Source organism: Dendrobates tinctorius, unplaced genomic scaffold, assembly GCF_039654945.1.
Source record: "Dendrobates tinctorius isolate UK_male_01 unplaced genomic scaffold, ASM3965494v1 ptg000231l, whole genome shotgun sequence".
NCBI lineage: Eukaryota > Metazoa > Chordata > Amphibia > Anura > Dendrobatidae > Dendrobates > Dendrobates tinctorius.
The window spans coordinates 3,813,287-3,836,897 of NW_027361898.1; the positions used below are offsets into that span (position 1 = coordinate 3,813,287).

The 23,611-nt window shown below is 46.3% G+C and overlaps 1 protein-coding gene across 3 annotated transcripts in view; it reads left to right on the forward strand.

Moving 5' to 3' along the window:
* SETX (senataxin) overlaps positions 1–23,611 on the forward strand; it is a 40,702-nt gene that overhangs the window by 12,347 nt on the left and 4,744 nt on the right. For 2 of the 3 annotated variants that reach the window (XM_073555971.1, XM_073555970.1), the window contains exons 4-20: positions 9,576–9,685; positions 9,977–10,196; positions 10,281–10,400; positions 10,546–10,717; positions 10,905–10,995; positions 13,296–17,003; positions 17,094–17,202; positions 17,441–17,611; positions 18,044–18,276; positions 18,416–18,583; positions 18,845–19,001; positions 19,362–19,463; positions 19,553–19,659; positions 19,869–19,940; positions 20,352–20,501; positions 20,580–20,687; positions 20,882–21,054. In XM_073555971.1, coding sequence (XP_073412072.1) covers positions 9,576–9,685; positions 9,977–10,196; positions 10,281–10,400; positions 10,546–10,717; positions 10,905–10,995; positions 13,296–17,003; positions 17,094–17,202; positions 17,441–17,611; positions 18,044–18,276; positions 18,416–18,583; positions 18,845–19,001; positions 19,362–19,463; positions 19,553–19,659; positions 19,869–19,940; positions 20,352–20,501; positions 20,580–20,687; positions 20,882–21,054 — 5,971 coding nt within the window. The remainder of the gene's footprint in view (positions 1–9,575; positions 9,686–9,976; positions 10,197–10,280; positions 10,401–10,545; positions 10,718–10,904; positions 10,996–13,295; positions 17,004–17,093; positions 17,203–17,440; positions 17,612–18,043; positions 18,277–18,415; positions 18,584–18,844; positions 19,002–19,361; positions 19,464–19,552; positions 19,660–19,868; positions 19,941–20,351; positions 20,502–20,579; positions 20,688–20,881; positions 21,055–23,611) is intronic. The other variant, XM_073555972.1, reaches the window with a different exon arrangement.

The following is a 23,611-nucleotide window of genomic DNA, read 5'->3' on the forward strand; positions in this document are numbered from 1 at the left end:
AACGTATCTAAACATTATTGCGAATTAAAAACCATTACAGAAATTACACTAAAAAATGTGGTCCTCATTCAGTGACAACTCTTTTGCTTGTCTTTTGTACTCCTGCATCGGATCATCTCTTATAATTATCCAACGGTAATCTGCAAGCATTGATGGATTACATTTTCCTTAATCTTTTCTCCATATCTGCAATATCCTGGTAAAATCTTTCACTGTGCTCGTCACTCACAGCTCTGCAGCTTGATGAAATAAAGTCTAGATGCGAATGTAAGAAATTAATATTTAAAGACCTGTTACAGCCAAGATCCTTTTATGTTTTGAGGAGATTTTTCACCAACTCCTCATAGTTATCCGCTCATGAATTTTCCAAAAAATTAGTTAATGCAAATGCTTCCCATGCTTTTTCCAGACCTGCAAAAGGGGAAAAACTTCCAAATCTAACGTAAAATAAAGACTTCTTTCTTTGCTTCATTCCACCTTGGAAACTTATCAGTGAGATGTTTTAATGCTTATGAAATGGTGAAAACAAATCTTCTGTGGGTCAACAAGTGCTGAAAGCTGGACACTTTTAAGGTACTGTCACACTTAGCGATGTACCAGCGATCCCGACCAGTGACATGACGCGGTCAGGATCACTGGTACATCGCTAAGTGGTCGCTAGTGAGCTGCCACATAGGCAGATCTCACTAGCGACATCGCTGGGGACGGGGATCGCTACTTACCTGTCACACCAGGCGATCCTGCGTCCTCCCGCCCGGCTCCACGCATCGCTCGTCCTCACAGCACGAAGCGCCGCAGGAAGCTGACGACGAGAAACAGTCCTGGACGTTCTCGCGCGATCAGCGATAACCAGCGGGGGAGCCGGTCGTAGGTAAGTATCAGACACAGAGATATCGCTAGCAATATCGCTATAACGTCACCAGTTATAGCGATATTGCTAGCGATATCTTTTAGTGTGACATGCCCTTTAGTCCCTGGCTGAAGTGAATGTCGGAGAAAGGCCAGATTCTTTTATTTAGTGATATTCTCTTGCCCGACTTCCCCACTCATACAGAAACCAGCAGTACTTTGTGTATCTTTCCTGGGAGACCAAGTAAGAAGAAAACCACCTTTAAGTCACCACAGAGGGGCCACAAATGTTGGCCATAGTTCAGGCACCAAAACGGCTGTTTAATGTTGCCATAGGTTTCTTTCATGTGGACGGCATAACTAACTGGAATTGAAGGTTGCACATTGCCACTATGCAGCAAGACTGGTTTTAGGCTTGTTTTGGATGAATCCATGAAGAGCCTCCATTACTCTGGATTATAGCTTATCTTCCGAGCTTCCATTAAACTGTTGATTTTGCTGCATGCCACAAGATCGCCATCCATGAAGAAGTATTGGACAAGATCTTTATCACGATTGCGGAACAAAGAATTCCGAACATCCCCTGCTAGGAGATTCCACTACTGTAGCCTGGAACTTAAGAGCTCAGCCTTAGGGTGCTGTCACAATAAACGATGCACCAGCGATCCCGACAACGATACGACCTTGTCAGGATCGCTGGTGCCTCGCTACATGATCGCTGGTGAGCTGTCAAACAGGCAGACTCACCAACGATCGGGACCAGCGAGGACGCTGGTATCCAAGGTAAATATCGGCTAATTAAGCACGCATCACTTAGTTACCCGCTGTTTACCTTGGATACCAGCTCCCATCGCGAGCACGCAGGTATCCAAGGTACACAGTGGGTAACTAAGGGACGCGCGTGCTTAGTTACCCGATATTTACCTTTGATACCAGCTCCCACTGTCTGCTTACAATGCTGGAAGCTTGCTGATCGTTGGTCTCCCGCTGCCACACGCAGTGATGCACGCTGGCCAGCGGGAGACCAATGATCAAAAAATGGCCCAGGACACTCCTATATGATCAGCGATACCCGGCGGGGGGGCCGGTCACTGATGCATGTCACACACAGCGAGATCGCTGCTGAGGTCACTGTTGCGTCACAAAATCAGCGATCTCTGTGTGACGGGGCCTTTATTCTTGGGCAGAATCAAATCTCTAACAAGATTGTTCAGTTCACTTTGTGTTATAAGGTGTGGTTCAGTTAAGGTTGCTGACAGGAAGTCTGGGTCGTGAGAAGAAAGTGCTTCATGATGCCAAGCGCTTTTTTTTTTTTTTTTTTTTTCTCCCCCTCACTTGACGGAAAGTGCTTTTGGCATCGGCTGTTCTTCAGTATGTTGTACATGGCGAATTGCAGATGGAGTGTTGCTGTAAAGTCCACTTCTCCCTTGACACTTTTTTTTTTTTTTTTTCTCCTAGTGGGGAGGCATCTTCCCATGCAACCACTCTTTTGCAGCGTATGTGTGGAGTCCAACTCTTGTCCTGATCTCCTATTCTGCAGCCAAAATACAGGTTGGAGGTGTCCACAAAGAGTGGTCTCCCTCCTCTGTCGGGGGGCAGAAGATGGCAGCAATTGGCTACATGCATGCCTGCACTGGTTGGATCTGCTTTGCTTTCCTGCTGGTCTCCTAAAGCTTTCCTTTCTGAGTTATGTCTTCTGATTGTCCCCACTCCCCTCTGGTACAAGTACTCACCTCTTGGCTTGGGTTGTTGCCGGTAACTGCTTGCTTTATCTTGGAATTGGTTTTCACCTGTGAGCTTTGGATGGACGAGTCTCTAGAGATTGAGGTTTGGAAGTTTGTCTGGTGTGTTCCTTTGTTACTTTTCTCCCTTTTTTTTTTGTTTGTCGTCTCTCTTCCTTTCCCTTTTTATATACCATTATAGTCTGGGGGCATGTTAAATGATTGCTGATTTGTTTCCCTTTCGGTATTTATTATACAGCAGGACTAGCGTTCTTACTGCCCCTCATACTAGCCAGGGCCGTGTTTAGGGCAAGACGGGGATAGGAACGTAATTGTCACATGGGGTGAAAGACCCCAGCTAGGGTTCTTGCTAAGAAATTCTAAAACTGTATACCTTACACAGAGCGCATTTATAAAAGTTGGTGATGCAACAGAAATTAGGATTACGTCCATTGAGCTGTGTTGGCTTTTGTTGTGTGTTTTTTTTTTTTTTTTTTTTTTTTTTCTTTCTCATTGGTCACCCTAAGATAGAAGGCTGAAGGCTCAATAGTCTAAATAGATGATGTAATAGACTATCTACTTGCAATGCAATAATGATGAAATAATACTTATAGAAAAAATAAGCCTGCATGAAAGGTGTCTTAAGTAATTTCAATGTCCTCTAGATCTTAAACATTAGAGCCAATCAACAAATGTAAGCTTCTTTCTCATTTTCAGCACCACAAAATTAGGCTTTACTGTTTTCATCTTTGAACCAATTTGACTGCAGAACAGTGTTGCATTTTCTTGCTATTGCAGCCACAAGCTAGCAGGCCTAGAGATTAGCGACTGGCACCTGATTGAGTCCTACTGAGGTCTATGGATGCTCTCTCCACCATTCACTTTGATCTCAGAAATCCTAAGACTGGATCCAAAAAATGGTTAATATTTTGCCATCTTGTTGAACAATATGGAAATTCAGTTGTCTGGATGAGTGACTCTATAGCGGACTAAAAGTAAATCTGCATGAGTATTTGTCCCCCGTAATTCTGATGAGATAAGTATGGAGGGAAGGTGGGGGGGGGGGGGGGGTGGTTTGTAGAATTTGGCAATAAGAAAGCACCTCTTGGTTCATGGTCCTGGAGAGCAGGAACAATATTTGAGGGATGTTGATAGCTTCCAGGCTGTCGGGTCACACATTGGACAAATGAAATATTGGTTTGTGTGTTTAGCCATAAAATCTTGTTTTTGAGATACAAAATTTTTAAGAATTTCGTGGCAATCTGTATTTGGTGTTGTTGAAATTAAAAAGAGGAAAGATAAGGACCGACAATGCAGGGCTGATCAAGATGATCAGTCAAAGAACTGGTAAATATGGACTTGATGGCCATGGACTGATTTAAAGGGAATCTGTCACCCATATTTCGTGATATCATGTAAAGATATCACCCAATTGCGCGTCCCATAAGGATTCTATTAGGGCTTTTGAAAAACCCCCCGGACCCCGCACCTTGTAAATCGCTGCTGTCCGTGCCGATGGGAGTGGCTTAGTTACTCTTTCCCCCCCTCCCTCCTCGGCTTGCTGCACGTAATCTTCATCTGTGAATGGCACAGATAACGTTGTTTCTTTATCGCCTTATTGGGGGACACAGAATACCATGGGTGTATGCTGCTGCTGCTAGGAGGCTGACACTGTGCAAAACTAGAAAATTGGCTCCTCCCCGGCAGTATACACCCACCGACAGGCACTAGGCACCTCAGTTTGTGCTTAGTGTCTGTAGGAGGCGGACTGGGATCTTCCTAGATCCGCACTTAACCTTAGGTTTTCTAGTAGAACTTTTTAATTCTGTCTTTTGTTTTTCAGATTCAAGTCCGGAAACGGCGTAAATTTCACCCTGCTTTCCCACTTCAAGCGGCTGGGCGAGTGGTGTGGCATATCCCACATCACACCTCTCAGTACGCTGGTCCTTGCCAAATCCCCCTCCTCACCCCTCTCTCGGGACAGGGCTGAGAGGAAGACGGTGGTCGCAAAGGGTTACGCCGTCTTCTCCTGGATGCAGAAATAGAGGACCCCCCCTCAGAGGCTTACTTCTTGTGAGCCCCTGTAATCATCCTCTTCAGGGACGTCAGGTAAGTGCCTGTACGATCCCTCTATCCCCGCATTATCTGCATTGAATCCATCGGCAGCATCTACAGGTCACCTGCGTTCAAATCTCCCGCCCCTTCCTGCCGCGCGCCCACACAGCCGCTCGTTCTCTCCTCTCTCTCCAAAAGGAGGACACAGGACTGCTCACACGATTCCAGGGTGGGAGGTACAGCAGCGAATCTATCAGCTGAGCTGAGGGTACCTTTATATCGGCGGTATTCCTCCTCTATTTGTCAGGCACGGGGCTGCGGTGTCCTTTTCACTTTCGATTCAGCGTCCTTAGCGTGCTCCCTCCTCCCTTTCTGAGCGTGCTTTTATTAGCCCATCACAGGGCTCCTTTCTTTTTTGATATGCCAGCCCCCCTCTGTACTGCGCCCCCCCTTACGCTGTTAACCAATCGCGGCTCAGCCGCCAAGCTCCGCCCCCCCCTCACCGTCATCCAGCATTCTCTTCCTGCGCTGCTTGGGGGACACCACGGCGTTTTGGCTGCTCGCCTGAATTCCGGTAGGCTCTGCTCTGACGCAAATAATTAGCTCCCCTCTGCAGTTCTTTTCTATTGCTGCGGCCTTTCAGCGCAGTGTACTTGTGCACAATTCTTCAAGGGATCTCTGTTTCAGGCCCACCGCTACACATTATGCCTGTGCGCGCTGTAAAAAGGAGTGGGCATCGGGTCAGTTGTCCTCCTTCTGCCCTTCCTTCCATGGTTCTAGGCTCTTTGGAGCCAAGCTGGATCAAATAATCTCTGATGCCACTGGCGGTAAAAGCACCTCTCTCCCCCAGTCTCTACCAAAACATTTTTTCAACAGAAAGGGTTTCCGGCCGTTTAGGTCCTTTCGTCCCTTCTTGCCCACAGAGAGATCTACCCAGCAAGATAGGCCTTCCGCCTCTAGGGAGCGAGAGCAGAAAAAAACCATCTTACAAACCCGCTCCCTGCTGGAGATCTAGAGGACAATATTCTAGGTCTTCAGGCGCCCGTTCCGGTAGGTTCTCCTCCAAGTGACGGGTTACCCCCCACCTGGAAGTCTTTCCAGGGTGGGAGGCAGACTTTCCATTTTTCGTGGCCACTTGGCTGTCGGTGGTCGACGCTTGGGTCAGGGAAATCATCGCGTCCGGTTACAAGATCGAATTTGCTTCCCTGCCAAGCAGACGTTTTTTCCTGTCTCGACCTCCAAGACAGCGGTTCCACATTCCAGGATTCTTTCAAGCCATATCTTCCCTTCTTTCAGCCGGAGTGATTGTTCCCGTTCCCTCAAACGAACGATTTTCAGGGTTCTACTCAAATCTTTTCGTAGTCCCGAAGAAAGACTGCTCTCTGCGGCCAATCCTGGACCTCAAATTGCTCAATCGTCACGTGAAGATTCTTCACTTCAAAATGGAGTCTCTTCGGTCTGTGATAGCCTCAATGGAACCCGAAGAATTCCTCTGCTCTGTGGACATACGGGTGCCTATCTTCACATCCCTGTTTGATTGCAGCATCAGAAATATCTTCGTTTTGCGATTCAGGAAAATCCCTACCAGTTCACGGCTCTTCCCTTCGGCCTAGCCTCCGCTCCCCAAGTTTTCACAAAGGTGATGGCGACGGTCATGGCCATCCTTCGATCCAAGGGGATTCTCATCATTCCTTATTTGGACGATCTCTTGATCAAGGGTTCGTCCCGTCAAGACTGTCTCCTAAGTCTTCAGATAACCCTGGATACTCTCGGCCGTCTCGGATGGTTAGTCAACAAGGAAAAATCCATTCTCAGTCCCACTCGGTGTCTGACCTTCCTAGGCATGGAATTCGACACGAATCTGGCCCGGGTGTTACTGCCGAGGGAAAAATTTGCGTCTGTCCAAAGGTATTCGAGTCCTCAAACGACCAGCGCCCATTCCCCTTCGATTCTGCATGAAAGTTCTGGGGAAGATGGTGGCTTCCTTGGAAGCAGTGCCCTTTGCACAGTTTCATATTCGCCCTCTCGAGCTGTTCCTCCTATCAGCCTGGGACAAGACTACGTTGTCCTTGGACCGCCTCATTCTCCTCCCTCTCAAAGTGAGGCAATCCCTGACTTGGTGGGCAATGCCTGTGTCCTCTTCCAAGGGAGGTCCTTTCTTCCGCTTCACTGGCAAGTCATCACCACCGATGCCAGTCTTCTAGGTTGGGGAACGGTTTTCTATCAGAGAACGGCCCAAGGCTGCTGGAATTCACAGGAAGTTCTTCTCCCTATCGATCTCCTCGAGATCAGGGCAATCTTCCTCACCCTTCTTCACTGGCAACCTCTTCTCGTCGGCAAGCCGATCCGTATTCAGTCGGACAACGCCACGGCCGTGGCGTACATAAACCATCAGGGCGGCACGCGCAGCAACCAAATGATGTCAGAAGTGGCCAAGATACTGCGCTGGGCAGAACGTTACGTCCCGGCAATCTCCGCCGTTCACATTCCAGGGGTGGAAAACTGGGCAGCCGACTTTGAGTCGTCAAGGCCTAGCGTCAGGCGAATGGTCTCTTCACCCCACAGTCTTCGATCAGATATGCCAGCGCTGGGGCTCTCCGGATGTCGATCTCATGGCATCGCGGATGAACCACAAAGTTCCGCGCTCCGTGTCCAGGTCCAGGGACCCTCTAGCCGTCGCTTGCGACGCCCTAGTAATTCCGTGGTCCCAGTTCCATCTTCCTTACCTGTTCCCACCACTTGCCTTGATCCCAAGAGTAATCGAGAAGATAAAATCTGAAGGCGTCCCGGTGATTCTAGTGGTTCCAGACTGGCCAAGAAGGCCTTGGTATGCGGAGCTGGTCAACATGCTCGTGGACGTTCCCTGGAGGCTTCCAGATCGTCCAGACTTTCTCTCGCAAGGCCCCCTTTACCACGAGAATTCTCGGTCTCTGAATTTAACGGCATGGCCATTGAGGCCGCAATACTAAGTCAGGTTTGTCCAACCAGGTGGCTCAGACAATGATCAAAGCCAGGAAACCAGCCTCTTCCCGCATTTACCATCGGTACTGGAAGGCTTTTTTCCGTTGGTGCGGCGATAAGGAAGTCTTTCCAATGTCCTTGTCCATACTGGGTTTTCTCCAATCCGGCTTGGATTCGGGTCTGTCTCTCAGTACCCTCAAGGGACAGGTCTCCGCCCTATCGATTCTCTTCCAAAGAGAGCTCGCTTCCTTGTCGCAGGTTAAGACCTTTCTCCAAGGGACCGCCCACGTGGCTCCCCCTCTTCATTCGCTGATAGACCCGTGGGATCTCAACCTCGTCCTTAGCGCTCTTCAAAAGGCGCCGTTCGAGCCTATCCAGGACATTTCGTTTTCCCTTCTCTCATGGAAGGTAACCTTTTTGATTGCCATCACGTCCATCAGAAGAGTCCGTCTGAGCTGGCGGCATTATCATGTTGTTCCCCTTACCTGGTTCTCCATCAGGATAAGGTCGTCCTCAGCCCGTTCCTTCATTTCTTCCGAAGGTGGTGTCCTCTTTCCACATCAATGAGGATATCGTGCTGCCATCCTTTTGTCCTGCTCCTTCTCACCCTCTCGAAGTCACTCCACAACCTGGACGTAGTTAGAGCATTTCATGTTTATCTCGCCAGAACCTCTTCATTTCGTCAGTCTGACTCGTTGCTGATCATCTCTGAAGGTCGCCGGAAAGGGCTTCCGACTTCCAAATCCACGATTGCTCGCTGGATTCGTTCTAACATTCTGGAAGCGTACCGACTACAGGAAAAACGGCCCCCTCCAGGAGTGAAGGCTCACTCGGGCCGTGGCGGCGTCGTGAGCCGTTCGTCACCAGGCCTCGGCTTTACAAATTTGCAGGGCCACTACCTGGTCGTCCTTACACACATTTGCGAGGTTCTACAGGGTTCATACCCAGGCCTCGGCTGATGCAGTTGTTGGTAGGAAGGTTCTGCAGGCGGCGGTGGCGCGCCGGCCGACCTAAGCCCTTCCTGTTCCTTCGTTCCTTATTGCTGTTCCCGCCCCTGGGACTGCTTTGGAATGTCCCATGGTATTGTGTCCCCCAATAAGGCGATAAAGAAAGATGGATTTTTGGTTCTTACCGTAAAATCTTTCTTGGAGCCTTCATTGGGGGACACAGCACCCTCCCTGTTTTAAGCTGTACCGTGTTGGGTCTTTGAGTCCCTTGTTGGGTTGGTACATATGTTTAGAGTTGTGTGGCTTCTCTTACTGCTTTTTCACCAACTGAGGTGCCTAGTGACTGTCGGTGGGTGTATACTGCCGGAGGAGGAGCTAATTTTCTTGTTTTGCATAGTGTCGGCCTCCTAGCAGCAGCAGCATACACCCATGGTATTCTGTGTCCCCCAATGAAGGCTCCAAGAAGGATTTTTGGTTCTTACCGTAAAATCTATCTTTTCCGCACTTGCGCATTGTAAAGGCCACCGGCGCCTGCGCAGTATTCTTTGCCCAACTGTGCATGTGAAGACTTCCGGGGCATAGACCGAGCTGGAAAATACCGGTGCATGCACAGTAGCGATTATATGCTTTGCCCACAGTTTGGGCAAAGCATACTGCGCAGGCGGCCTTAACAATGGGACGCGCAATTGGGTCATATCTTTACATGAGATCACGAAATATAGGTGACAGATTCCCTTTAAGTTGGGCAAAGTGCTATATTTTATTTTTTTTGTATATTAAATATATATTTTTCCTTCAATGCACGGAATGATTCCAGTCGTCCTGGTTTGAATCATTAGTTATCCTCCTGAAATCGTTGCCCTGTTCAAGTGAGATTTTTTTTTTTTACTCAAGAAGTGCCCCTCTTGTGATGTTTATCCTACGACATACAAGGGTAAAATCCCATCAGGACAATTCCTTTCCATATGTCCTAAGATATAGGTCTGTCACAAATGCATGCAAGTTCAGGACCTCTGTCATATGTCTCCTTTTCATTGATCAGGTGAACTCTGTGTTGCTGCCTTGTGCAAGATGGAGCACGTGAACAACCCCTTCCAGGTGTATGAGAAACTGCCTGGAATTTATCTCCTCCTTGTACATCCCAATGAGAGCGTGAGTTTCTCAATTTCATATATTCCATTACTTTTGTCTTCTCCATCCACCCTCTCCATCTGATCTCCCTCCTTGCTTCCTTCATCATTCTTCCTCCTCTCTGCCCTCCCAGACGTTGGAGCTGGGGCGATATTGGCCCCATTTTACTCTGTAGATTTAACCTGACCTGGCAGAGTTAACATTTAATTTGCAAAGACTTATATTTTTTTTTTTTTCTCTATAACCACTTTAATATTTTTGTCTAACTCCCTTTTTTCCTTTTCCGGTCTTCTCCCTTCTTGTCTTGTTCAGATTCGACGCTGGGCCATTCTGACGGCCAGGGCTCAGGGGAAGGTGGATCGGGATGACTACTACGACCTTCAGGCCGTGTTCACCTGCATATTTAAGGTCATTGAGCTCGGGCTGTTTGAAAATCCGGACATTTACAGCTCCACAGAGATAGAAGATGGAAGGCTCATCCTCTTGCCGGCTCACCTGTATAATGCCTCTAATTACAAGAACTATTGGCTAGGTGAGCACCCTCCTATCAATCTCTGCTTCCCGCTGACGTTCCCCTCAGTGTTTGTTTTTATGACCCTGTGTTTGGTTATTGCAGGTGTCTGCATGTTACTGACTGTACTTGAGGAACAGGCCATGGACTCCCTGCTGCTTGGATCAGACAAGCAGAATGATTTCATGCAGTCCATCCTTCATGTGATGGAGAAGCACACGGAGGGTATGTAGTGTGTGCTAACACATGACAAGTGCGGAGCTGGGATTAAGATGGAGATTGGGAATGATGACAACTGTCTTGACCTCTTGCCACCACAGATTTACAGTTTCTATATTGATCACTACCATCAGCGTTTTTTGCTTTTCAGATGAAAGCAGAAATCCCTTTTGGCCAGCACTCCACTGCTTCATGATAATCCTCGATCGCCTGGGATCTAAGGTTTGGGGACAACTTATTGATCCAATCCAAGCGTTTCAAACCATCATCGCCAGCCCGAGCTACAATGATGAGATCGAGAACATCAGGAAAAGTTGTCAGAGGTCCAAGCCTAAACTTCTCACACAAACTTTTCCACAAATTATTTTTTTTTCTTCTTCTGATCATAGTATATTGTTTTTGATCTCCTTTTATATGTATAATCTACTATTTGTATATATGTCTATGCATTTATATAATATGTAGTGTGTGAGTTCGGATACACTTGTATAACTTTATCTCTTTCTAAAGGCTGACAAAGGTAGAGCCTGACTCTGATGATGATGACTTGGTTTCCTGTAGTCAGATGGTGTATAGCTTCAACACTGAAAAACCAAAAAAGGTAAAAATGGGCAAAATGAGCCCAAAATCATTTTTTTTTTGTTGTGATTTTTACTTTTTATCTATTTATCTAAACTCAGGTTATGAAGAGACAAGTGCTTCAAGAGAATGAAAAATACAATTTTTATTAAAGATAAATACACAAATTTTACAATTAAAAATTAGCAAGGAATCTCTCAGCTGACAGACTGGAAATATGCCATTTTTTTTAATGGCATAAATGGCTGCGTACATATAAGAGTTGAGTTTTCTGTTCTGGGTCAGGCAAGTGCCAATGTAGCTATAAATTAAATCCTGTGTAGTATCCTAAAGGTGAGCCTATTCAGAGAGCCCATACATACAACTAACCGCATATAAATGCAGTATAGGCATTCAAGTTATAGATGCACCATCTACTTACAGCCCAAAATCAGTATGCAAGAGTCCACAGGGCCCAGTAGCTGCACCCCCGAAGATGCCGTTTCGCCACTTTATCTATCTAGTCCTTTATTTTATGTTCTACTTGTAAGGCTGAGTTCACACGTGGCGTTTTTTTCGCGTTTCCGTGGCGGTTTTAACCGCGCGATTTTGCCGCGAAAACGAGAAAAATAAGCATCCCATGCATTCCTATGGGATTCCGCAATGCTGTGCTAATGCTGCGGTTTTTACCGCGGCGGAATCGCTTCGCGGTAAAAACCGCAGCATGCTCATTAATTTGCGGAATCGCGGCGATCCCGCACCCATAGGAATGCATTGTTCCGCTTATTTCCCGCATGTGGCTGTGCACACCATGCGAAAAGTAAGCAGAACATTTGCGGATGGTACCCACGGTCCGGAGGAGAGGAGACTGTCCTCCGGGCTTTGGGTACCATATCCCTGTAAAAAATAGAATTTAAAATAAAAAATATTGTTATCCTCACCCTCTGACGTCCCGCGCAGCCTTCCCGCTTCTCTTCACGCTCTCGTTCCCTGTAGTCCTTTGCGAAAATGCCCGCGATGGCGTCCGTTCTCGCGGGATCGCGAAGTTTCGCGGTCATTCGCGCGACGTCATCGCGAATGACCGCGAGACGTCGCGATCCCGCGAGAACTGACGTCATCGCGGGCATTTTCGCAAAGGACTACTGGGAACGGATGCGCGGGACGTCGGAGGGTGAGAATAACACTATTTTTTATTTTTTTACATTCTATCATTTACTACTGATGCCGCATAGGCGGCCTCAGTAGTAAAAAGTTGGTCACACTCGTCAAACACTGTTTGACAAGTCTGACCAACCTGTCAATCAGTTTTCCAAGCGATGCTACAGATAGCTTGGAAAACGCTAGCATTTTGCAAGCTAAATACGCTTGCAAAATGCTAGTTTTTCCGCGGGGAAATCGCGGGAATTTTAAAATGCGTATTTTCCCCCCCCCCCCCCCCCGCGGACTGGAATTCCGGAATTCTCGCGGTAATTTCCGCGAGAGTTCCGGTACGTGTGCACTTAGCCTAATACTGGCAAGTAATGACGAAGTTGTTGTGTTTTTTTTTTGTTTTTTTTTTTTTTCCCTTAAATCATAGCCAGATGAGGACTTGTTTTGGGGGGTAGATGTTACTTTTTAAATTCCTTATTTTTATTTTGGATGATGACAAAACAAATATTGCTCTTGTGGAATTTACTGTGAGTTAAAAAAAATTTAGTTCACAGAGGAAAAAAAACAGTTTTAAGTCCTACAAGGAGACTTGCGATTCTACATGATACACTGCACTGCTTACCCAGTGCTCATGTGCATTGCATTATGCCTGTGCATTAAGCTTCCATACATGCCAGACCCAGAGGTCTTTGGAGGTCTCTTGCTGCCACAAGCACCCCATGATTGCATGGACTGAGATAGGGAGCATCTTCCCTCTAAAATGGCTTGGATTGCTACAGCTTGTGGCATTTGGGCTGTTGAACAGATGGGATCAGTGGATTCTGTGATCATTAGCCATTTAAAGCCCAACACCTATCTCAAGCTTCTAAAGTGCAAATTGGGTGATTTAAGGCCCTTTTAGTGACCCACCCTCCACCTTAAAGAGATGTATTAATGATCACTAAATGGTTAAGCCTAATTCCTTATTTGCAGTTTCTTCTAAATACTTGCAGCTCTAAAAGCAAACTTGCACCAGATTTTTATTTTATGCTCCACAGTACAAATAGGGGAGATATTGGTATTTAATAAAAGCAGCACAACCTTGCCCAAAGGTAGTACATAGCACACTGAGGTGCAGTGCCACACACATCATGCAGACGGGTATTTTTATTTTCCTTCTATATCTCTTCAGTCTTGTCCCATTTATATTTTCAGGACACTGGATGGAAAGGTGCAATTTGCCCAGACTATTGCCCGAACATGTATGAAGATATGCAAAGCTTGGCTAATATTCTGCAGTCTGACATCGGCCAGGATATGCGGGTTCACAACAGCACCTTCTTGTGGTTCATACCCTACGTACAGTCAGTCATGGACTTGAAAGACCTGGGGGTGGCGTACATCATGGAAGTGATTCACCACCTGTACTCTGAAATAAAGGACGTCCTCAATCAAAGGAGCAGTCAGTGCAACAAGGTCACAGAGCTTTTTATCAGGGTCTTGATTTCTATTGTTGAACTGCATAGAAGCAAAAAGTGCCTTCACTTACTCTGGGTGAGCTCTCACAAGTGGGTTGAGGCTCTTGTCAAGGGCTCCATGATTCCCATCATGGACATAGCGGCCCGGCACAATCCAACAACTTCCACTTCCTCGCCCTTGTCATCTTCACCAAACTCTCAGGCATCTTCCTCAGTGCAGTCTGCTTGTATACAGCTGATTCGAAGCCTTCTGCGTGAGGGCTATCATCTGGGGCAGAACTCAAGCTGTAAGCAATATCTAGATAAACTTAATCTCGTCATCCGTAGAAACGTTCCCTGGAATCTCGACTTCAGCAAATCTGACATTCAGGGTCTACAAAGTTGCCTTACCCAAGTTATTAAGAGCATTAAGGATCGGACGGCGATGATCCCTAATTCTGTTCTGGAGCCGACAACAAGCAAAGTTCATTCTGTTCCTTTTATTAAGACTGAAAGGATGGAGGAGGATGATGAATGGTTTGGGTGTAGTAGGTCTCCAGATATTGCTTCCAGCAGGTCTTTTGAGTCTAGATGTAGCAGTATGGCTTCTCCTGATATCGAACCACCCGCTTACGGCAAGCCTTCAGAGCAAGGGTCAGGAGGGTTACTTTTCTCAGCTAAAAAGGAACCCCAAGATGTTCGAACAAAAGAAACAGAGCTCAGCTCTTCCTTGCTTCAGTCTGTGTTAAAGACCTCAATCAAAAAGGAACAGCTAGATAAAATGTCTGCCCAAGAAAATTTGGGGCTGAAAAAAAAGCCAATGGGATGGAAGTCAAAACTGTGCGAAGTCATGGCGAAGTCTTCAAGTAGAAAAGCTAAAAACGAAGCTCCAGCGCTTAAAAGTAACATGAGCCACAGCACTGAGATGGTTAATATGGTCAAACCGTGTTATGTGCGCATTAAGAAGGAGCAAGACTTGTGGGATCGGGCAAAACCTTGTGGTAACAGAAGCGACTGCAGTGAAGAAAGTGACAGCGATGACATACCTCTGTCTCAGGTCAGGAAATCCTTGCATGAAAGGGTTAAAAGCGCTGCTGCAGACAACCTTCCAGTTAGCGAACAACTTAAACGATTGTCACTAGGAAGTGATCACCTGGTCATGCCGATTAAGAGTGAGCCCAACCATCTGAGAGAAGCTGTGTTGAAAGAGCGCGTAATGGATAGCGAAGCTGATGACGATCTTCCATTGTCCGAAGTTAAAAAAAAGTTGCTAAAAACTGTTAAGACGGATCCTGACAATCCCAGAGAATATAAGGATTATGATCGATTGGCCGCGCAAGAGGTGACGGCGAGCCAAGACTTTGGCTCTATAGAGCGGAAAGTGAAGGGAGCTGCAAGGTTTATGATCTCTGATGACGATGACTCTTCGGAAACAGAAATGTCCTCTGACCCGATCATAACTATCTCCGATTCTTCAGACGACGAGCCAAAAGACTTCATTAGGTTTGTAAAAACTGAAAAACAGGAAAATGTGAGTTCTTCATCCTCAGGTAAAATTGCACAAATAAAGCAAGAACCGGAGAACTGTGACGAGTACAACTCCCAGTGTTTCGAGTTTGAGACGCAGGATGAAATCTACTCAGCGTGGGGAGACTCTCAACTGGAAGAGGAAAAACCCAATAAATGTAAAATACCCGAAACCACCCAAAGTAATGATGACAGAAATTTTGATTTGAGTGGTAACTTTGATCAGTGGGGGTATGACACTGATTATATCTGTGATGACGACATCGAAAGAGCTGCAGAGGATGCTGAGAAGCAATTCCGAGAGTCCGTAAAAGCTGTAAATGCTGCTCCAGGTGGTGAAAGTAAAAGCGATAGCTCTTCACGTGAGAAGATGAGCATCTTAGAGTTTTATGGGCAAAATGTATCTGAAACAGATACTAAAAATCCTACATTTGATTCTAGAAGAAAACCATCCAAAACGGCTAAAGAAACCACCTCTATGGAGACCAACGCAAAAGTGGAGGCTTCCAGAAAGAGCAAAGCTTTGATTGCCAAAACGACAAAAGGCAAAAGCCTGCTGAAGGCACACGGAAAACCCCAAAAGTCCGGGAGCCCGGGCAAAGTGTCACTCACTGTGATCCCACCAAAGAAAATACGCAAGTGTCCCGAGCTGACCTCACCTGCTGAAAGACTAGGTTTGAAGAAGGGGCCTCGCAAAGCTTTTGACTTATCTCAACGGTCTCTTGATAGCTTAACAGAGCTACGCAAGTATGGAAAGTCGGCCGGATTTGTGGAAACCAAGAAGCAGAAGGCAAAATTCATCTCTCCGCAATCCATTATGGTGAAGGGGAACAAAAAAATGTTGGCTTGTCAAGATCGTCAGTTTTACCGTCAGTCGAGACCGAAGAATGTTGAAAAGAGGATGTCAAGTGACAAAGTGGAGAACGTCTACCTAAGTTCGGAAAACTCTGCAAAGTCGACAAGAAAAACGACGGATGACTGCTATCAAAAGAGCAGACTTGATAAGAATGAGAAACTGCATGAAATCTCGAAGAAAACGGAATACCCTAAGATGTCACCGCAAATCTCTACTGATCTCCAAACGAGAGAAGAAGAGTCCAATAGCCTGGCAAGGCCCACGATGGCTCAACCTCCTCCACCTGTGCCACGGGATACACAGAGTGAATTGGAGGATTACAAAGATGAAGTTGGGGACAACTTATTTTTAACCCAAACTGATCCAGTTGATATGGATTTGTGCTCACAGGTGGAGTCCAAAATCATTCAAGACAAATGGCCGTATCCGTTAATTGTCCAGGAGGAACCTGCAGCTGAACAGGAGTCAAAAGAAACCATAAAGTGCAAATATACGGGATGCTCCGAGCCTGTGCTGGGTCCTGGTCATCATTGTCCTATGCACATCACATCTGAGAAAGCTGATCACCTGTTTGTTAGGCCTGGTTTGCCACCATCTGTCCAAAAACCTACAAAAGCAGCTACAACCAAAATCTTCAGCACTGAGACTGCTTCCCGAACTGCCAGCCTCACAAAGGACCTGGAAAATATCCCAAAGTATCCATCGCTTCCAAAGTCTAGAAATCAACTATCAAAGCCTCCTCTGCCTAAATTAGTCCTGCCACAGAGGAAGTATCCAGTCTCCGTGCTGACAAGTGGCATTTTACAGCTCCTAACCAATCAAAATAACGTCCCGCTTCCACCTGCCACAAACACCAGCGCAGATAAGTTTACTATAGCCGGACGCTTGCCACCAATGGATCAGGCCTGGCTCATGAAGGAGGTCCTACACTGGAAATATGACATGTTTGACAACTTCCAGCATTTTGGAGCCCCCAGTAATCTGTGCACATTACCACTGATGAAGGTGCCACTGATGTTCTCCTCCTTTGATGAGTATTTTAAGGTCTTCTTCCCTCTGATGCTCCAGAATGCCTTTGAACAGGTAAGATAATTTTTGGTTTTTCCAATTGCAAGCAAAGCTTTTCTCGGAGGTTGTCACATTTGATTTTACTAATGTCCTGTGTGCTAATAGTTGGCGCAAGAATGGCTAGGAAGACGGAGGCCACAAAGATCTCATCCATATAAACTCCACCTGCAGAATTTCTGCCTTGATGGCCAGGTCAACCGGGGAGAATTTCGAGGTAAAATCTTTATATAGAATTTAATTTGAGCTTGGTAAAAGACTATATTTTCCTGAAACAGCACCACTCTTGTCCAAATGCCATGTGTGGTATTGAAGTTCCATTTTAAGAGAGGCTGCAATACTAGACACAACCTATAGATGAGAAGTACTATTTCTAAGCCTGGACAATCCCGTAAGTCCCTCCTTTTTAAGGTACAGCTTTTCACATTGGTTTTCTTACTTTGCCCATTTAACAGCCTGGATACGGGATGAAGACTTAAACTTCCAACATCACCCAAAAGAAGATGACTTGGTCTTCCTGCTCACCTCAGACGGCCATTCCCCAGATGAAGGGGAGCCCCCAGCATCACTGGTCTATCATTTTGGACATGTCTTCCGATTTACCCGCTCTCAAAAAGCACAACACTGTAAGTAGAAAGTTAGGAGGATGGATCCACTCTGGGATTTTTCCATGTATTAAATGGTAGCAAATCTAAGCAAGTCCAGAAATTGGGGATAATTCTAGTACTAGAGTTGTCAAGTGCAGTACCAGTTTTCACCACTAAAGTTGGTGACAGTTCTTTACATAGGCTCCAGTGGATTACTATCCCGTCCCCCCCCCCCCCCCCCCCCCCACACCACCACCAACACCACAACTTAAGTTTTGCCACTAAGGTCAGTGTGGATTACTGTGAACCCATAAATGGCGGCAAGAAGAGATCTACAGTAACGTTTCATCTGATCGCCTTCCTTGTAACATAGTAACATAGTTATTAAGGTTGAAGGGAGACTTTAAGTCCATCTAGTTCAACCCATATCCTATCCTAACTTGCCCTAACATGTTGATCCATGTATTTTAGTTGAGCAGGAGCAGTACACTTTTTGTGACTTGTGTATCCACACATATGGAAACCTGTCAGCGTTCCGCGATCAGCAGGTGCAGTGCGTCATAATCGGAAGCTTTGTAACAACCCTTCGGCAATTTAAAGCGCTACTCCAGCTACAAAGGAACCCACTGTTCCGACCCATCATTCATCCCAGCGGATCAGACTTCTTACCCAAAGACAACGCTGACAATAACTGCACTAGCCCTGTAAGTGCTTCGTATGGAAAGTCTGCCTGTGGCTGTAGTCTGCTGGGCTAGGTTGACACCTTCTGCAGAGGGCAGACTGTTATCTGATTTTGGGTCCTGCAGTGGATTCACATTTTACAAACTGTTTTCTCACCCTTAGATTCTCATCTTGAAGGAATATAACAGCGACCAGAGACTCGCCATTGAGCGGGCGTATGTCATGGTGACGCAACATCCCCGATTGCCCAAGATATGTCTGGTACACGGCCCTCCAGGAACAGGCAAATCTAAGACCATAGTTGGCCTGTTGTACAGGATTCTCATGGAGGTATGTTGTACACAAGTGAATGACCCATCTTTTTCTAAAGGTGGAGCCAGCTGATTGCTGTGGGTCACTTGGAGTGTGAGGATAATGGCACAGCGGCCACTTTTGGGGAAACCTGGTATCACATCGTGGCTATTCTGATAAATAGGTGATGATGGTCCTCAAGTTCTGGGACAGCTCTTTCCAGCTGATAGACTGGACGAGAAATGACGTCGTCATGTGATCATATTGGCTTGATTAATAAAGCATATATTTTCTCTGCAGAAGAGGAACAGCAATATCCCGGATCAGAACCTGAATGCCAAAAATAAGCGTAACAGAGTTCTGGTGTGTGCCCCGTCCAATGCAGCGCTGGACGAACTGATGAAGAAGATCATCCTGGAGTTCAAGGAAAAATGCCGTGACAAAAAAAATACCCTAGGTAAGGAGGTAGATGACTGCCTAAAGGAGATATCCACCCCTGAAAACTTTGTACCATTTTTTTTCCTTTTCTTCCCGTCTCTCCTTTTGCAAGGCTGCTCTGCCAGTCTCTGTGCTTCCTGTGTGGTTCAGACAAGTAAATAACCATGGTGTTCACCTGAGGAGGAAGTGTACAGACTTTACATCCTGTTTTTGCTGGACAAGCATGTGACTGCCGCTTATAGTGAGTGCCAGCAGCGGTCAGATGCCAGTCTTGACCAAACAGGTGGTACCGGCGATCCAGGCAGCCTTGGAAGAGAATCCCTCCCGCAAGATGATCAATAAAGTGAGTTTACCTTATTATGGACTTATTGCGTGATAGGAAACTGTGGCGACATAAACCTGGTTCGACTGGGAGCGGAGAAGAGCATTGACCCTGATGTTGTCAAGTTCAGCTTGGATTGTCAAGTCAACCACAGAATCAGTGAGTGATGCCCGCTGTCTGGGCTGGATGTTGGCTCTTCTGTAGGCCTCCTCCCTAGATGAAGATTTGATTTCTTGCATTTTTATCAGGCAGAGCTAACCAGGATCATGGAATTTTCCGACAGAAGGAAGCCTTGGACAAGCAGCTTGACCAACTGTCCCGCCAGAGAGCGATGGAGCGCTGCAACAAGCTTACTGTGAGTTCAGCCTGATTTGCCCTGAGTTATTAGCATTAGGTGCTGCTGGATTTGCTTAGACATCAACCAAGTGTGGATTTAAAAATAAAGTGAGAGGGGAAAAGCTGCTTCATAGGAAAAGCTCACTGTGCATGGATTTTGCACAGTTATCGGTGCATTGTACTGTGCAGTCTTGTTACCTGATCGGCAGAATGTTTTCTGTTTTGCAGTGTGAAGAGCTTGATCAGAAAATTAACAAGCTGTCAAAAGAGCGGCAACTTTTGGCTAATGCCCTGAGGGAGGTAAGAGTCAGGTTTTCTACATGCCTTTAGGGACTGTGAACTTGTGATGGCTTTGACTATGCAGTTCACCGCTGTCGTATGGAATTGCACTGCATTGTGAGAGTGACTATGCTATAAAGCAACGGGCTGTGGTATGATTTGGTACCATAACAGGCAATCTCCACTGGTTGTGCCAGTAGCTATGAAAAATGGTGACTTGCTTTTTAAAGCTTATGTCATGCTAACCATGCAACTATGGCCACTTGCCAGATACTTGGCATCTGTTATGTAATTTATACTAGGGCTTGATAGTCAGCCGTTAATGCAAGATCTCTGCTTGCTGTGGTGAATTGTTACAGTCCTCCTGCTGTGGGTTGAGCTGGGCTCCTTGTAGTGGTCTGGTAGTTAAGGAGACCTTGTCCTTATTAAAAGTTGCGCCGGAGACCACAGGAGGTCCAGAGGAACGTGATCCTGGAGTCGCACATCATCTGCTGCACGCTGAGCACGAGTGGGGGGCTACTGCTGGAGTCAGCCTTCAGGCAGCTGGGGCACGAACCCTTCAGCTGTGTCATTGTGGATGAGGTCAGTACCCCGGGCGTGGGTAGTAACATAACAGGTGATGTGTAGAGACACACAGACTCACCGATCCTCCTCCCTCAGGCCGGACAGTCGTGTGAGGTTGAGACCCTCATCCCCTTACTCCACCGATGTACAAAGCTGGTTTTGGTAGGAGACCCCGAGCAGCTCCCTCCCACAGTCATCTCCTCGGTAAGAAAAAAAAGTGGAAAAATTCTCTGCACAAAAAGTTAATCTGTTTTACGGAAGTCATTAAACTCCCTCAATGTGCTGTTCTCTGGTAATGGGAAACCAGCAGAATTCTGAATGCAGCTCAAGATGTGACTGAACAAATCTTCTTGTAACTAGAGCAGTTTAATGATTGTAATTTTCTCCATTCCCTTCAGAAAGCTGAGGATTTGGGCTACGGGCAGTCCCTGATGGCGCGGTTATGTCGGCAACTGGAGAGCTCAGGCCACGGTGGCCTCATCCTGCAGCTGACGGTGCAGTACCGGATGCACCCAGACATCTGCCTCTTCCCATCCAGCTATTTCTACAAGAGCGTGCTGAAGACAGGCCGGTGAGTGCAGCCTAGAGTTACAATCACCGTTTTCCCCCACCGTAAAGTTGGATTGGTAGTAACATTTACAACCCCTGGCAAAAATTATGGAATCACCGGCTTTGGAGGATGTTCATTCAGTTGTTTAATTTTGTAGTAAAAAAAGCAGATCACAGACATGGCACAAAACTAAAGTCAATTCAAATGGCAACTTTCTGGCGTTAAGAAACACTAAAAGAAATCAAGAACAAAAAATGTGGTCGTCAGTAATGGTTACTTTTTTTAAACCAAGCATAGGGAAAAATTATGGAATCGCTCAATTCTAAGGGAAAAAATTATGGAATCACCCTGTAAATTTTCATTCCCAAAATTAACACCTGCATCAAATTAGATCTGCTCGTTAGTCTGCATCTAAAAAGGAGTGAGCAGACCTTGGAGAGCTGTTGCACCAAGTGGACTGACGTGAATCATGGCTCCAACACGAGGGATGTCCGTTGAAACAAAGGAGAGGATTATCAAACTCTTAAAAGAGGGTAAATCATCACGCAATGTTGCAAAAGATGTTGGTGGTTCAGTCAGCTGTGTCTAAAATTTAGACCAAATACAAACATGGGTAGGTTGTTAAAAGCAAACATACTGGTAGACCAAGGAAGACCTCAAAGTGTCAAGACCGGAAACTTAAAGCAGTATGTCTCCAAAACTGGAAATGCACAAAACAAATACCGTATATATTCGAATATAAGCCGAGATTTTCAGCCCATTTTTTTTTTTTTGGGCTGAAAGTCCCCCTCTCAGCTTATATTCGAGTCATATACACCAGGGGGTCGGAGGGGGCGTCAGGTCATACCCGTCCTGGCACGGTCTCTGCAGCCCCGAGCTTATCCGCGATCTCCCTTCCTTCCTTCCTTCAGCGGTCACATGGTACCGCTCATTAAACTCATGAATATGCACATATTCATGTGTAATGAGCGGTACCACGTGACCGCTGAAGGCAGGAAGGGAGATCGCGGAGATGCTGGGGGCTGCAGAGACCGCGCCAGGACGGGTAAGTATAGCGATACTCTCCTGTCCAGGGTCCATCAGTGATGTTCAGACAGCAGAGGGCATCGTGATGTGGTTAGTGTGCGCCGCGCCCCCTGCAGTCTGAACGTCACTGACAGATGACGTGCCAGACAGCAGCAAGCAGCGATGGACTGGGGGACAGGTGAATATCTCAGGTGCCAGCAGTGACACCGGCACCTGGCCCCAGCGACGGAGAGGTGAGTGTCATTTTTTTTTTTTATTTTTGAATGCAGCAGCGGCAGCACATGGGGGCATAATCTATGGAGTATCTTATGGGGGAATAATTTATGGGGCAGCATATAGGGGCATAATCTATGGCGCACCTTATGGGGGCAGCATATGGGGGCATAATCTATGGAGCACCTTTAGGGGCCAGCATATAGGGGCATAATCTATGGAGCATCTTATGGGGCCATAGCCTTTATGGAGCAGCATATGGGGCGTATTTTTTGTATGGAGCATCTTATGGGGCCATCATGAACTATATGGAGCATTATGTGGGGCTCCTGGTTCAATATGAATATTCAAAAACATTTATCCTATTAATGTCTCAATTAATTTTACTTTTATTGGTATTTATTTTTTAAATTTACCAGTAGCTGCTGCATTTTCCACCCTAGGCTTTTACTTGAGTCAATAAGTTTTCCCAGTTTTTTTGTGGCAAAATTAGGGGGGTCGGCTTATACTCAAGTATATACGGTAGGTGCGAATGGGAGGAAACTGGAGTCAAAGTCTGTGACCGAACTGTAAGGGTACATGCACACGCTGTGGATTATGCCGCGGATTTTGCAAAATCCGCAGGTCAAAAGGCCTGCAGTTTTGCCCTGCGGTTTTTCATCTCCACAATGGAGGAGATGGCAAACCGCAGCAAATCCGTGCAGAAAATTCCGCCGCGTCTGCACAGCGTTTTTTTTTCCATAGGTTATAAAGGTACTGTACAACGCAGCAGAAACTGCTGTGGATCCGCAGGGCTAAATCCGCTGCAGATCCGCGGCAGAATCCGCAGCGTGTAACCGCACCCTAAGAAACCGCCTAAAGGAAATGGGATTTACATACAGATAAGCTAAACAAAAGCCATCATTAACACCTAAACAGAAAAAAACAAGGTTACAGTGGGCTTAGGAAAAGCAATCGTGGATGAAAGTCATATTCAGTGATGAATTACAAATCTGCATTGGGCAAGGTGATGATGCTGGAACTTTTGTTTGGTGCCATTCCAATGAGATTTATAAAGATGACTGCCTGAAGAGAACATGCAAATTTCCATTGATGATATGGGGCTGCATGTCAGGTAAAGGCACTGGGGAGATGGCTGTCATTACATCTTCAATAAATGCATAAGTTTGTTGATATTTTGGACACTTTTCCTATCCCATCAACCCATCAATTGAAAGGATGTTTGGGGATGATGAAATCATTTTTCTAGATGATAATGCATCCTGCCATAGAGCAAAAACTGTGAAAACATTCCTTGAAAAAAGACACATAAGATCAATGTCATGGCCTGCAAATAGTC